The sequence below is a fragment of the Enhydra lutris genome, unplaced genomic scaffold (assembly GCF_002288905.1).
Source record: "Enhydra lutris kenyoni isolate GAN:26980312 unplaced genomic scaffold, ASM228890v2 scaffoldscaffold4, whole genome shotgun sequence".
NCBI lineage: Eukaryota > Metazoa > Chordata > Mammalia > Carnivora > Mustelidae > Enhydra > Enhydra lutris.
In genome coordinates this window covers 46,951,662-46,968,088 of record NW_019154088.1, presented here as the reverse complement: position 1 = coordinate 46,968,088, position 16,427 = coordinate 46,951,662, and the positions used below count along the sequence as shown (strand labels likewise).

The 16,427-nt window shown below is 39.1% G+C and overlaps 1 protein-coding gene across 3 annotated transcripts; it reads right to left on the bottom strand.

Annotated features, from left to right (window-relative positions):
- Nucleotides 1–485: 485 nt before the first annotated feature.
- On the bottom strand, nucleotides 486–11,576 carry LOC111161166 (leucine rich repeat protein 1). Of its 3 annotated transcripts, none has more exons than XM_022524712.1 (4): nucleotides 11,321–11,576; nucleotides 7,163–7,261; nucleotides 4,773–5,494; nucleotides 486–1,896 (listed from the first exon to the last, which is right to left on the bottom strand). In XM_022524712.1, the coding sequence occupies exons 1-4, from the start codon at nucleotides 11,531–11,533 to the stop codon at nucleotides 1,656–1,658; spliced, it is 1,275 nt and encodes a 424-aa protein (XP_022380420.1). In that variant the 5' UTR covers nucleotides 11,534–11,576; the 3' UTR covers nucleotides 486–1,655. The 3 variants fall into 3 exon arrangements, with proteins under 3 accessions (XP_022380420.1, XP_022380428.1, XP_022380437.1); XM_022524720.1 differs by lacking the exon at nucleotides 11,321–11,576 and adding an exon at nucleotides 10,196–10,343; XM_022524729.1 differs by lacking the exon at nucleotides 4,773–5,494 and having other exon boundaries at nucleotides 1,680–1,896; nucleotides 11,321–11,539.
- Nucleotides 11,577–16,427: the final 4,851 nt, after the last annotated feature.

Genomic DNA, 16,427 nt, shown 5'->3' with positions numbered 1-16,427 from the left:
ACTTCTACAAGAACATGTAAAAATCAGATACACACATGTTAAATATGCCACAATACATTTTTAAAAGAACGATGCTTTAATGTAGTTACATAATATTTATGGGTAATCCTTCAACATTTTGAGTTTAGCAAATCCTAAGATGTTTTACTTAATTATAGAATTCTTGGTTTTAAGAGCTTAAGTGAATTAACTTTAGAAGGTATATAAAACCTGGGCTTAAAATCTCTGGTCTGGGTTCATGGTACCTCCTAGGGTAATTTGTGAGGATTAAATCAAATACTGTATGTAAAACACCCAGAACAAAGATGGAGCTAAATGCAGCTCTTTTTAATGTGTAAGCCATTTTTGCATTATATATGATTTTTTTTTTAAATGAAAACTAGAAATTATATAGAAATCTTTTGCGGGAAGAATTTGACCACAAGCAAAACAAATTTAAGGTCACCCAAGAATTACTCTGGATGGAAGAATCCACTCTGAGAAGAAACTACATTTTAGAGATCCTATACATAAAGTTTTAATAAAACTCTTCTAACAGTTAAAACAGTATTTACTCAGGAATACTTGTAGTTTCAGAAAAGAATAAAATGCTCCAAATAAATATTTTAGGACAGAGGAAGTAGCAGCTACCTAAGCCATAAGAAATAGTCTTACACAGACTAACCGTAAGTCCTGGTCCAAAGCAGCAATGGTATGCAAAGATCAGAGATGGCTTTCTCTAGTAACTTTTACTTCCTTTGTTCCCAGAAACCGGTTATGAGGCTATTGCAGTGATCTAAAAAAGAGGCTGATCTGAAGAAGGGCCATAGGAATGAACAGAATGGAGCAGTTCTGATTTTGTTTTCCACAATTTTTTCAAGCAGCTTCATTTTCCATTCCTTTCCCCTGGTTCAAATCCTCATCATAGTTTAGCTGGTGTATTACCACTTTTTAAATTAAAAAATAAAAATATTAAGTGACTAAAATAATAAACAGAAAAAAGAACCTTCAAATACAGAATGCAGTCAGTAAAAAGTAGCAATTTTTAACTCCTACCCAACCCTAAAACTGTGTTCCAACTCTGGAAGTTAAAAAACAGAAATCACAACAAAGATGTGAGTAACATTATAAAACCTATAAAAGCTGAAGTCTGTTTATCCCAAAGCAGCTCCAACTTTATGCTTGAATATAGAATTCCATACGTAGAATAATATACTCGAAAAACACAAAAAGCGGTATGCTTATGTGGTTTCATACCAAACAAGTTTTCACTAAAATTTAGACTATGTTAGTCCTTCAAGGTATATTTTCTACATATAGGAACTCAATTTTTTTAATTGAAACTCAAGAAGAAAATTGTTAAGAAAACTCTATGACTGGAGTGATAGGGATCAATATCTGTTTAACATTAAAAGCTAACCCACAACCCATTCTGGAAACACTAGGTTGAAATAAATACATGTGCAATAAACTGATAAAATTGTTTCTTCACAATGAAATTAAATAGGTTTTAATGAAATTAAGGTTTTACAGTCAAATGATTGAAAATGTTAGAGTAACATCTTCCCCTCAAGTATATGAAAGGCTTCCCTTTCTCCAGTTTGACACAGTTAAACCACAAATGAATCCCAAACTGATCTGTAACTAAATGGAATTTCTTTTTGTAGTATCACCTATTACTTTAACATATCACAGGAATTTACGTAACAGGCTACAGAACAGAAGTAAGACATAACAGGTGCTTCAGTACCACCCATATTATCTACTAAGACCACAGTGTGAGCAACAGAGTGTAGATTCATAGTAGTAGTTCCCTGAATAAAAGAGTTTAGACAGAATCTTCCACAAACACAGGTTTTTGCAGTATCCAAATCTTGGCAAAGATGAAAAGGAATGATATGAGAGCCATATGGAATCCTATTGGGAAAAAAAGTTCAAAAAAATTTTTTTAATACACTACTAGATTCAGAACTTCATGCATTAGGTCATGAATTACTGGACACTGAGTTATAACCATAGAAAAATAAGATCTTTAATTAAGTGACTCAGTATATTTTCCTCCCTTCCAAACAGTTAAGAATGGGGAAAATATACTAAAAACACCATACGACATATTGTATACTTATACTACTCCATAAAGTATCTTTTAGCAATGTCACTTAATAGCAAAACCCATGGAATAGACTGCAGAGAGTCATCTGTACTTTATGGATCTACACTGTAAGACCAGTATAACATGATCATTTAAAGGTATAGTTCTGTTACACAATTCTCATAATGGTAATGGGAAAATTACCGAGTTCTATTTGTGAAGAAACATTTACGTAAATAAATCCAAATACTCTCCTAGGCATCCACTGTTCAAAAGGGACTTTTAAACTGTGAAACAGATTTAAAACACTTATTGTTTGGGGTATTTGTTTTAATTTACTGGCTGGCTAAGCCAGTAAGGCTGACCTCACCTTGCTTAAATCACTCACCCTTCCTACTTAAAACTTCCAATGACGCCCAATGCAATTAAAATCAAACTATTTACCCTCATCTAGGAGCCACTGTAAGATTGTCTTTTGAGGTTGCCTACCCACTGTTCAACTCCTTCCCCCAAACTCAACCAGGCCCCAAGTCACTTTGTCTATCTCCCACAGAGTCTATGCTTTGTTCTCTAGTCCCTAACTTAGGCTGGCACGTAATAGGTGTTCAGATCTTTTTCAACAAATAAATAAAATCTACTCATAATTTAAACTGGGGTTCAAAACCCTTTTAGAGTCTGAAAAGATACATATCAAATAAAAAATAGTTTCCTTTTCATAAGGGATTAGTGACCAGCCTTGTTTGCAATTCATTTTTTTCACCTGTACTAATTTCTTGCTTGTATAAATAACAATTAAAAAAAAAAACTGTGCTAGGAGTGTCTACCACATATTTATGTTTATCTCTTTCAGGCTGTTGGTTATAGCCTAGGGAAATAGGTAACAGTTAAAAACTGTATTTTCTATCTAACATAATTTAAATTCCCACAAATTTTTCTAATAGACCATAACTTTGTTTGTAACCAGTAGTTAGGGCAATTCACCAGCAGCTAGATAAAGGCATTGTTCTCATAGTTTTGGATCAGTATTCTTTTTATAACAAGTGGGCTGAAAACATGCAAAATTATACATTAGTAAAAATTAAGGTCACCTTAAAAGAACATATACCAGTAGAGGTCAAGTTTAAAAAACAATGTAAATACTACATGCTATATCATTCACCACTATCAATTTATTTTTCTACCTTCCCTATCATATCACATTTTGATCACCTATTTTTTCCTTCCACTTTTCTATGTTGGATGTCAGTTCTGAGTCAGCCAGGTGTCTCAAATCATCAGAATTTTTAAAGCTCCTCAGGTGACTCCAAATGTGAAATAAAGTTTGAGAATCACCACTTTAAACTAAGAGCTCTTAGATACAAATGGTGAGGAGGGAGGGTTGTAATTGATTTCAGTCAGGGTCCATGAGCATTATAAAGCTGTATGCAAAATTCTGTGTATTTTTCTAGGCCCATGGGTTGGTTTGTTTGTTTTTTTTTAAATCCATTCTACCCACTAAAAAACCAATCCCGTCTCTGAAATATGGTCTTCCTACAATTTTATGGGCACTCGATAATAATTTGGTCTACATCTTAGTCTCCTATATGAAAGAAGCATGGAGTTTGGGGTCTCATGAAACCAAGTGCAGTTAGTGTTCAAAGAAAAGGGGGAAGAGAACCAACAGCTATTGAGTCCTACTATATGCCAAAGTATTAGCTCCTTTATCTTCACAACTATGTAAAGTGGGTATTATTATTCCTGTTTCACAGATGAGAAAATTGAATCAAAGGAGGTTTGATAACTTGCTAAAGCCACACTAAGGGGTAAAGCCAGGAATCAAACTCAAGTCTGACTCCAAAGACCACACTTGACCACTGTGCCAGATTGTAATTCTCAAACTTTAGAGTGCATCAATACTACCTGGAAGGACTGATGAAAACACAAGGGTTAGACCCCACCCTCAGATTTTCTGATTCAATAGGTCTATAGTGGAGTTAAAACCTCGCATCTCGTTATTTCTTTCTTTTTTTATTTTTTTTAGGGAAGCAGGCTCCCTGCTGAGCAGAGAGCCCGATGCGGGACTTGATCCCAGGACCCTGAGATCATGACCTGAGCCGAAGGCAGCGGCTTAACCCATTGAGCCACCCAGGCGCCCAAAACCTCGCATCTCTAACAAGTTCCTAGGTGATTCTGATACTGTTGGTCAGGGACCACTCTTGGAGAAACAACTGCCATTCATTCATTCATTCAAATATTAATTAAGAGCCTAATATATGGTAGGAACAGAGGAATATCACATTTTAGGCCCTGGGGAAATATTAAGTAATAAGACAAAGTCCATGCCCTCATGGATCTTACATTATAATGGGGAAAACTGACAGAAAAAGAAATGTTAAAAAATATGTAATGCCAGGTAATAAATCCCATGACAAAAAAGTCAAGCAGTGTAAGGAGGTGGGGGATCAAACTTTAAATAGAGTCAGGAAAGGCCTTTCTGGGTGCCATGTGGGAAGAGAACTGAATGAAGTGAGAAAGTGAGCTATGAACCTTCTGGAAGAAAAGCATTCCAAGCCAGGGTAAGGAGCACCAAGAAGGTCACTGGTGCAAGGGGACAGATTGTGCACAGCACTGTAAACTATGTTAAAGACTGTGACTATTACAATGAGGATGATGAGAATACTAGAATGCTAGATACCACATTTTATGACTATTAAAGTCTTACCTATTATGTAATACTGCTTGTGCAGAAGATTCCAATAAAGTTAATGGCGTTTGCAGCATTATAATCGGAAGGACTTTTGGTTGTTCAAAAGTATTTCCAAAAAGATCCAAGTACTCAAGGGATAAATTTTTAAATTCACTAGGCAAAAAGGGAAGCTTATTTCGAGCTGCTGACAAAAAACGCAGTTTTGTCAACTGTCCCATCTTGAAAGGAAATCGAATCAATTCATTATCGTCAAGTTTCAAATCTGTAAGTTCTCGGAGCTGGCAAAACTGCACAGGGAGTGCCTTAATTTTGTTCTTGCTGAGATCCAAACTCCGAAGTGACGTCTGGAGTGTAGATTGACACAGGGCTACACTAAATGACTCCAAGTGATTGTCATTCAAGTTAAGTTCTTGAAGATGGATGAGGTCCCCAATTGTAGCTGGAAGCTTTTTTATATGGTTGTGACTCAAGTCTAATTTCCTCAGGTTTCTTAAGCAAAGCATACGCGTATCTATTCGGACGAGCCCACAATAAGAAGTCTGAAGATGTTCCAGAGAATATGGAAAGTTCTTGCTTAGAGGATAGTCCTTTTTGGATGTGATAACCATTTTAGTTTTAAATTTTTCAAATTCTGAAGTCTTCACTGGTGTGAAGGTTGTAAGTCGTGCTTCAATATCACAACCTCTATGAGCCAGTCTCACAGCTGTAAGGAAACTTTTTAAACTGCTGGAATTGGCCTGAATAAATAAAAATAAGTCGTACAATTATAAATTCCATTTTAGATAATATATGCAAGCTAATTCATCATACAAATTCTGTAAAATTATACATGCAAAATGGTGCAATCATTTCTTGAAAATGGCAGTAAAAATAATTTTAGCACTTCATTGACTAAATTTCAATATAGATACAAAAACTTTGAAAATTTCTGAAAAAAGATTATGTTGAAAGACACACTCTAAATAAAACCATTTAAAAAGGAACTAAAAGAGCATAAAGTAAGATGGGAAAGCATGAAAAGATTCCACTTAAGGTTGGGTTTGGAGTTCCTGGGTGGCTCTGTCATTAAGCAGCTGCCTTCTATTCAGGTCATGATCCCAGTGTCCTGGGATCCAGCCCCCTGTAGGGCTTCCGGCTAAGAGGGGAGCCTGCTTCTCCCTTCTCCCTGCATGCTACTTCCCCAACTTGTGTTCTCTCTATCAAATAAATAAAATTTTTATTTTATTTATTTTAACGATTTTATTTATTTGACAGACAGAGATCACAAGTAGGCAGAGAGGCAGGCAGAGAGAGAAGAAGGGAAACAGGCTCCCTGCTGAGCAGAGAGCCCAATGCAGGGCTCAATCCCAGGACCCTGAGATCATGACCTGAGCCAAAGGCAGAGGCTCTAACTCACTGAGCCACCCAGGCACCCACAAATAAATAAGATCATTAAAAAAAGAAAAAAAGACGAATTTAAGATGAACTGAGATGGGGCACCTTGCTGGCTCATTTGGTGAAGCATGCAGCTCTTGACCTTGGGGCTGTAGGTCCGAGTCCCACATTAGGTGTAGAGATTACTTAAAAATAAAATCTTTAGGGGTGCCTGGGTGGCTTAAGTCCATTAAGTATCCGACCCTGGTTTTGGCTCAGGTCATGATCTCAGGGTCATGAGATCGAGCCCCACACTGGGCTCCGAACTCAGCTTGGAGTCTGCTTGAGATTCTCTCTTCCTCTCTCTCTTTGCTTCTCCTGGTCATACTCTCTCACTCTCTCTCTAAAATAAGTAAATTGTTTTAAAAAAAAGTTATTTTAGGGGCGCCTGGGTGGCTCAGTGGGTTAAAGCCTCTGCCTTCGGCTCGGGTCGTGATCTCAGGGTCCTGGGATCGAGCCCCGCATCGGGCTCTCTGCTCAGCGGGGAGCCTGCTTCTTCCTCTCTCTCTGTCTGCCTCTCTGCCTACTTGTGATCTCTCTCTGTGTGTCAAATAAATAAATAAAATCTTAAAAAAAAAAAAAAAGTTATTTTAATGGTTTAAGTATTTTCTAAAATGATAATAAATATAACACCCCCTAAATTGTCCTACTTGCATTTTATCTTTTTTTACACCAAATTTAGATTTGCAACCTGATTAAGCTGGCAAAATGTAGACTTGTGCCACTGGCCTTACAGAGTTCCCCTCTAAGAACACCATAAGGCTCCATCTGGAGCACAGAGCTAAGTCATTCTCCTCCACCCCCATCCTGCATAGCCTCTCTGCACTTTTAGAGCTGGTACAGCATGCCAGAGAAGCTGCCATTGCTTCTTCAAACACATCTGTCAAGTGTCCATCCCTGTTCAGCTAAGTGGGATATCAGGATGCTCAAACAGCCTCTTATAAAGAAAATACAGTCAACCAACCTAACCATTAGAGCTTTTAATACCATACCTTACTTAGACAGATATCCACAGGAGGTTCCTTTAACCGAACAGTGGCTTTCCCCTCATCCATAAATTTGGTGAAGAACTGCTCAATGTTGTCCTTTAGCTGCTTAAAACCAATGAGAAAAAAAAGACAAAACCAGGTATTGTGATTCAATATTTATTACAACTAGAATGTGCCAGTCACTTTGCCAGGCTTTTTATTCAAGTCTGGGAGTTTTGTGGTTTTAAGTTTTAGTTTTAATTTCATTGTGGGTTTTTTTTGTTTTTCTTTCTTTTTTTTTTTAGCATTTGGGTAGCTACATTTCTTATCTAGCTTCTGGTAGATACTACTGTTTTATCAGCCCAGTAACCCTTTCCTGTGAATCCCGTTTGGGAGAATGCTCCTCTTCTCCCATTCCAACTATGTGACCATAGTAGGAGCTGCCAAAAGTAGTTACTTGCCTTCTTAACTTCAGTCCATTAGTCCCAAGTGGACACACTCCCACAAGATTATAAACTCCAAGAAACCAGGAATCTTGTTTCCTTTGTTCGATACTGTATCCACGGAGGCACAACAGTGACCGACACATAATAGGTGCTCAAAAATTTCTAATGACAAATGTTGCTTCTGCTTTAGATTTCAACAACTATTTACTGAAAAGCCACCCTGTACCGGGTACTATGTCAGGGGGGTTAAAACAATAGTAGTGAAAAAAACCAAATGATAATTACATTTATAAAGTTGTCAGTCTGATGAGAGACAATTATTAAGTAAGCAATTATAAGCACAACAAATATTAAGATAAGGGAATTAGAGATTGCTCTAAGACCTTATATAGCAAAGGAATCTTACCTGGTCTAGGGAAAAGAAGGTGACCTTAAAGGTGAGAACTGAAAGATTTAGGAGATGTTGGGCAAGTGAAGATACTGGGGAGAAAGAGGGAATAGCATACCGATAAGGAAAAACGTGTACAAAGCCTTGAAGGCAAGGGAGTTTGGCAGCTGTGAGGAGCTGAAAGAAGTTCAATATGGCTAAAGGATTCAGCGTAGAGGCAACTGAACCCGGACAGGTAGAGACTGAAGGCTGAAAGATTTTGTAAACCATGTCAAGAATTTTGGATTTTATCCTGCAAATGATATCCACTGAACGACTTGAAGTTGTGAACGTAGATCTACACTTTGATAACTTCCCTTTAACCACAGTGTAAGAACGAACTTTGGGAGAGGGGGAATTAGGATGGGGGAGGGTAGAAATAGGAGCATCTTTTAAGAGACTAGCCAAGGAAGAGTTAATGGTAGTTTAGACTGCAGTTGGGACAGAAGGAGGTATGAAAATCTGAAAGATACCTATGAGGTAGAACTGAAAGAATTCAATATTTTATTAGAGGTGGGAATGTAAAAGCTTTAAGGCTTCTGGGTAGAACACTTTTTTTTTTTTTTTAAAGATTTATCTATTTGAGAGAGAGAGAGAACACGAGGTGGGGAGCAGCAGAGGGAGAGGCAGACCCCCCTCTAAGCCTGACTCAGGGTTTGATCCCAGGACCCCATAATCATGAACTGAGCTGAAGGCATATGTTCAAACAACTGTGCCACCCAGGCATCCCAAGAGCAGAGCACTATTTAATGAGTTGCAGAATTCCAAGAGAAAAGCAAATTTAGGGTGGCAAAGAAAATTAATTTTTAAGTATCTTGAGTATGAAATGCTATAACACATCTAAGTGAAGATTTCCAATCGATAGAAGATTCAAGTTGGAAATTAGGAGAGGACTAGTTAAAGATACAGATTTAGAAATTACAGTGAGATGGGTAGTAGCTGAACAATGGAATAGAAAAGTTGGTATAAGAAAGATCCCCAAGATACTTCCACACTTAGCACTAATACCTAGTCTTCAGGACCCAACAACACCACTTTAACTCTTCCAACAAACGTTTCCTGAGCACCCACTATGTTCCAAGCCCTGTGCCACTACCTCTTCTACAAAACCTTTCTCTGGTGCCTTGGTGGCTCAATCAGTTAGGCATCTGTGTTCAGCTTTGGTCATGATCCCAGAGTCCTCGGATTGAGTCCCATATCAGGCTCCCTGCTCAGTAGGGAGTCTGCCTGTCCCTCTCCCTCTGCCCTGCTCCTGCTCTCTCTCTCAAATCAATCAATCAATCTTAAAAAAAAAAAAAAAAAAAACCCACTTTCTCAAGCCTCTGTAATGAAATTCATTTAGCTTTTTGATACTTTACTATTATACTTCTACCTTTATTATAGCATTTATCATAGCCCACCTTTGTAGTGCAAGCACTAGTTTTTGTTTTTTCCTTTCTAGTCTTGGAAGGATAGTGACTAAATCAAGTTTATTCTCCCACAGCATCTAGCACTGCATCTTGCACACAGTAAACCTTCAACTCATAGTTCTCAATAAAGTTTTGATTAGGATCACGACCTACCATTACTAGTGAACCTTAAACCTTAAGGAAGAGATTGTTACAGACTTTTTAAAAATATACACTACAAGTGATCCGAAGGGGCACGTGCACCCGAATGTTTATAGCAGCAATGTCTACAATAGCCAAACTATGGAAAGAACCTAGATGTCCATTAACAGACGAATGGATAAAGAAGATGTGGTATATATACACAATGGAATACTATGCAGCCATCAAAAGAAATGAAATCTTGCCATTTGCGACGACGTGGATGGAACTAGAGGGTATCATGCTTAGCGAAATAAGTCAATCGGAGAAAGACAACTATCATATGATCTCCCTGATATGAGGGAAAGGAGATGCAACATGGGGGGTTAAGGGGGTAGGAGAAGAGTAAATGAAACAAGATGGGATTGGGAGGGAGACAAACCATAAGTGACTCTTAATCTCACAAAACAAACTGAGGGTTGATGGGGGGAGGGGGGTTTGAGAGGGGGGGTGGGGCTATGGACATTGGGGAGGGTATGTGCTATGGTGAGTGCTGTGAAGTGTGTAAACCTGGCGATTCACAGACCTGTACCCCTGGGGATAAAAATATATGTTTATAAAAAATAAAATTTAAAAATAAAAAAAAATACACTACCTGAGCTGGACTTGACAGAGGTTTTGGGGAAGACAATGGTGAAGAAAAGGGAGACACAATTCTTGTTATGAGTTTGCTTCTGTCACCTTACAGTCTTCTAACCTATAAAATGTTGGGTGATTGCTGAAGTCCTTTCAAGTTGAAAGACTATATGAGTTGATTCCATGAAAAAGGAGAAATTATACTTTCAACTGCCTGTATCAATTTCTAAGCGTCTCTGAATGAGATGCAATAAACACATCCGTCAACTAAGAGTATTCATTGTGGAGTACAACACTATGAGGGAATAATCCTAGAAACTGTATAAAATCTGGACAAGAGTCAGATGCAAGGGTGGGAGATGAGTTGCCCCCTCAATTTTATGTATAAACTTTATTTAGACATAAGGGTATTCCAGTCATTCTGACAAAATAACATAATGCCTTGTAAAATGAGGAAGAAAGAATTTTATAAAACTTGTGTTTTGAAAATTGTTTCAACTTCCAATTGTTTTTAGAGTTTACTACTGCTCTGTAGAGGAGAAAAAGCCCTCGCCCTAGAAAATCAAGTCTTAAGAAATTAAACATTTAAGGAAAAAGAGAGAAAGAGATGCAGTAACCAGTAACATTAATAAAAATATCAAGATGCAACCCAAAGCATTACTGCTATACTACTATACTAACCTGGTCTAGAGACCTTGGATACTATCCAGCAACACTTAAAGAAAAAAAAAAAAAAAAAAAAAGCAGCTAGGGAAAGTACCGTGGGGGAAAAAAACTTACTGAACGAAAGTGCAATTATTTTACTGGTCCCACAAACTGGAATGCTATTTCATTTAAAGTTTAGTTTCACGCAGACTGAGTTTCCAGAGGCTTTAAAAGGTCAAGGCTACCAACCACTACTGAATAGAAAGGCTGTCAGTTTAAGGCAAAAAAAAAAAAGGAAAGAAAAATAAGGAAAATGTGCCCTCTCAAAAGTTTTCCTCTTTCGGGTTCACAGGGAGACGCCCAGGGCTGGGAGGGGTGGTGGGGCTCAGGTATCCGCCCCCAGGACAGACTCCAACCTCTGGAACCGGCGAGCATGCGCGACCCGAAAGGGAAGAGCTCGTGGCCAACTCCCGAGGCAGGCCCGGTTCGGTCCACGCACCTCATAGCGGGTCCCGCGCTTGTCCTTCAAGGTGGAAATGAGCAGGCAGGTGGGGTGCGGGCCGCCTCTATCATCCCGAGCCCCAGCCCGAGGCTGACTCCTGGGCGTCTGCTGACAGAGGCTCAACACCGCCCGGACGCCCTTACCCCGGTTCCTCATTCCCAGAGCCGGCAAATGCCGACTGACTACCTCGACGTCGCAGTGGAGCTTCATTTCTGCGACCAGCTGCAAGCCAAATCCAGAACTCGGCTTTGAAACTTCCCCCTTCCCGCCGCGCCGCGCCGCCGCCGGGGTCCTGGAGCGCGCGGGCTGTCCCCGGATCTGCCTGTCTGCTCGGAGTGCCCACAGCTCGGATTTTCTCAGAACAGCGGCTCGTGGATCTGCGGGGGCGACTGCCTCCCCTTTTACTTGCAGGACCGAGTCCTCACTGGGGCTGCCGGTCGGCGGAGCGCGGATTCCGACCGCTTGAGGATTCGGCTCGTGCCTCCCGATACCGGCGACTGGCGAAGGCGCAACGTCCTTTCCCAGGAACGCTTGCGGCTGGCGGCGCAGGTGGTTATTGTTTGGGGCGGAGTTCTAGTTTCCGCTGTTGACACTTAACGGGTTTCCTGCGCTTGTTCGGTAGTTAAGAGTTTCCCAAAGGGAAGCGGGTGCTCCCCTGTTAAAGGGAGAGTGTCTTTACCTACATAGCTTCGGAACTTGGGACTTTACGAGCTGCCCATTGCGGCATTTCCTGGCGCTGATGGGCTGGTATTTGTTTTGTTTTTGGTGGCTCCGCTCACCCCGGAGGCAACACCTGTCCCGTCAGAACTGAAAGGACAGTATTTGACTTGGCGATTTCTGTCGAACACATGCCTAGTAGCGGTTGGATGGAGTGACTGGCTTAACTGTATCTGACACTTGTTAAGACCGTCCAGACCCCATATGCCTTTCGAATTCATTACATTTATTAATGGAGGGCTAGGCCGTAGGCGGGGCGAAGGAGGTGCTCTCAGGGTCGTAGTCTTGTCTCCTTAAATTTTGTGTCCTAGGCGCCTCTCTCACCTCACCTTCGTACCGGCCTTTTGTTAAACATTCATTTCGTTTGAGCTCTACTTTCGCGAATGTGAAACGATTTACAGAAATACTGATTTTCAATTCAATTATGACCCTATAATGATTTATCCTTAAGTGAACATCACTATTTACAACATGTTGAACCTAAAGTGTTATCTGTTGATTCTAGTTCCAAAAACGTAATTGGTTTTTTAAAAATTCTTGCATGTAGAGTATGAAAACACAACTCCGCATTTAGCAACAGCTAATCTCATGGCCAAAGGGAAACAAAACTAAGCTAAAACGACACCTTAAGAGTTTTCAAGAACAGACTTTACAGGTATTACCTACTTTTGTTCTTTGAGTAAAACAATAAAAAACCAGCTTAAATCATGACAGGTATCTCAAATACATTCTGAACTTTCAGGGACAGTTGGGAGCTGAGAAAATCTTAAATGTACAAGCTGATGTAATTTCAATTAGAATAGATATGTACAAAAACCAAGAATATAACAACTCCAACCCTCTATTTGGTGCTAACCTGGGTAAATGAAACATGGATTCAGTGATCAGATGTTAAATAATCTAAGTATATAAAAGTTACTTAACAGTTTCGAGGTGATTTTAGAATAAAATAATAGTGTTGTAGTTTTTTGAATGTTGTTGGTAGGGTCCGGAGTCCATGGCCAAGAAAGAATTCTTGAGAGATCTTCGGTGGGAAATGGTGGTTTTGCCTGGACATCAGGCACAGGCATCTAGGCCTGCTCCCCACTGCCCCAGGATTCTGAGGAGCAAGTGATTATATACTTTGGGTTAGGGGAAGTAAAGATAAGGGAGGTTCCAAAAGGACTTGCAAATGTTAAAGAAGACTCAAGATCTCGTAGGTTATAAGGTGATTTAATTTTATCTACATTTCCTTCTGCCTTTGTTTCCCACATCTGTGTGTACAGTCAAAAACTTATCTTCTTAACTGCCAGATTTTCAAAGATGTGTGCTTCCCAAAATACAGAAATTAGGTTATCTTATTAAATAATATTTGGACTGAAAGTAAAATAAACATATATTTGTTTTTGAGATCTCATCTCTTTCCCTCCCCCCAATATTCTCCCTTAGTGTCCCCATTTTTAATGGCTGAAATACTTGGATATGGCATTTATTTTGGTCTTTCTGGAACTGTTTATGAAGCAAAAGATTCTTTAGGGGTGCCTGGCTGTTGGTGGAGCATGGGACTCTTGATCTCAGGATAGTAAGTTTGAGCCCCACGTTGGGTACAGAGATTATTAAAAAAAATTCTTTGATTACCCATTCACACTTCTGTCTTTACTACCACACAAACAAAGTCTGCGTGTTGCTCTTCTCTGCCCTCAATTACCTCAAGCTAGTTTGAACTGCAGACTGACAGAGTATGAAAATTCAAGGCATTTTAAAGTGGGGTACAGTTTTTAACAAAAGGAATCAAAGAAATGATGTCTAGATTAGTTTTCCCTCTGGACAATGGGTTCCCCTTCCTCCTGGCCTACATACTACACTTATTTCCACCCCTGTTGTGTTCATACTAATTGATCCTATTCATCTTTCAAAACCCAGTTCAGTTTCCACTAGCTATCTTTAACATCTTGTTCTCCTTTTTTGGAGTTTAAAAATTCAATTGCACTTAAAATTACCTTTCATTTCCTTTAGTTCCCTGGGTTTCTGGTGCACACAGCATCCAACAGCTAATTAATTGAATCTCTGACTCTTCCCCCTTCATTTGTACCTGTAGTAAACTTTACTCACTTAGGTTTGTGGCTCACTTGGTTTCAAACTAGTAAATCATAGTCACATCATATTATTAAACAGCTAGGTCATAATCTACGGACAGTGTATGTTTGCCTGCCCTGGTACATTGGGACCAGATCTTAGAGTTGGTTTTTTATTTTTTATTTATTTACTTTTGATAAAGATTTTATTTATTCATTTGAGAGAGAGACAGAGACAGAGAGAGGGTGTGCGTGAGCAGGGGGGAGGGGCAGAGGCAAAGGGAGAAGCAGACTTCCGGCTGAGGAGGGAGCCCTATGCTGGACTCAGTGCCACAACTTCGTGATTATGACCTGAGCCAAAGATAGACGCTTAATGAACTGAGCCATCAGCTGCCCCTAAAGTTGGTTTTTTAAATCATAAAGTTCATTAAAGTTTTATTTATTTAAAGGATTAACAAATATGCACTTAATCATTAGATTATATAGTGCCTATATAGTGCTACCTTGCCCCTGTTGGTGCTCCTTAATTAGGTCTTGTAAGTTATGTTCCCACTATGATTTCCTAATTAATGTCCACCTTTCCCCTGTTAGTGCTACCATGTCAGTGGAGAGCTGCATTACTTTCCTCCAGAACTATTCCTAAACTTACCAGGTCTTCTTACTTCAATACTTATTCTCTTATTTAGTATTTATAGTGTTCTTACTGTATGCCAGCGCCAATGTTAGATATTTAGAAGGCAGAGATGATTTTGCAGTGTTTAGGAGAAACAAGCAAACCAGCAATTATATTACAGTGGGATAAATGTCAGCCATTAGAGGAGTATAAAGTAGCCAGATGATGAAAAGAATTTGTTTGCTAAACCAGGGCTTTGGGACTTTAGCCTGAAAGTTCTGGGAAACCACTGAAAAATTTCAACAGGCGATGAAATTCAGACCTGTTTAGGAAAGGTGATTGTGGTCAGTAAAGAGAGATTACTTTAAAGGTGGAGCAAGCAAAGAGACAGGGATCAGCTAAAGGGCTAATGCAATGATCCACCATCTATACGGCTGCCACATTGAATCCTTTTAAGGAGTCTCCTGTCATAGAATCTAAACTTTGAGAGCTGAGACATAGTTTACAGATATTCCAATTCAATTCTTTCATTTTTCATGAAGGGACTAGAGGCTGAAAGGAGTAGAGGGATTTGCTCCTGACCTTTCTGTAGTCCGTGTTAAAACAAATAGTGCTAGAACTCAAGGTTGCAATCAATTTCTTCCACACTCCTGATCATGTTGATATTTTTACTTCATCCCTTAAATTGTAAATGTTCTTAATGGGATCTAGAATGGTGAGTTCTTTCCATGAGGTTTTCAATTAATTTTTTCCCAGATCCAGTAGAGGAACTATTATGTATGGTTGCCATAGCTTTACAAAACAGATGTCTTAAATAAAAAGACTTGAAAGTTGAAATAATTCCTTTGATCCATAGGCTGCAGAATGAATACTGTATTAGCAGGCATGAAAACAACATGAATCTCATGGTACATCTGCATCAGAGCTCTTGGGTGACCAGGGGCATTGTCAATGAACAGTCATATTTTGAAAGGAATCATTTTTTTCTGAGCATATGCCTTAACAGTGGGCTTGAAAGATTCAGTAAGCCAAGTTATAAAGGGATATGCTGTCATCTAGGCTTTGTTGTTCCATTTATAGAGCACAGGCAGAGTAGATTTAGCATAATTCTTAAAGGCTCTAGGATTTTTGGAATGGCCAGTGAGCATTGGCTTCAACATTCAACATTAACATAACATTCAACTACTTGAATATCAAGATAGTTTAACAGGTTGTTTAACTAATTGTTTCTTATTTGTCCTTTTCCTTTTTGCTTTTAAATGAGTTCACACTTCTTCAAGCCCAAAGAATTCTATATCAAAAGTGTTGAAATATTTATGGAACTGATCTCAGAACCATTGTAATCTCTTAAAAGTTATGTACACCAGGTAGGAAAGGTCTGGGAAGCCTATAGGTCAGGAAAGGTTGTATTAACTTTTGAGAGGCACATGAATTTTGGAAACTACACATCAATGACTGATATAAATTCTAGGAAAACTATAGATGTTTGACATTGGACCCTCTACAATCAGGCTTTACTATAAAATACGTTTGTTTTACCTGTCCCTCAGCTTTTGTGCATCCTCAACTCTAGTTACACAAGATTGTTCACCTTCTACAACTCCATTTTTTGACTCAAACTCTTCCTGTCATTAGGCATTCCCTTCCATCGTGTTGCCTGTAGAAATTCCACCCTTCAAGGCTTACTTCAAAGGCATCTTAAGTATATCTTGAGCTAGAA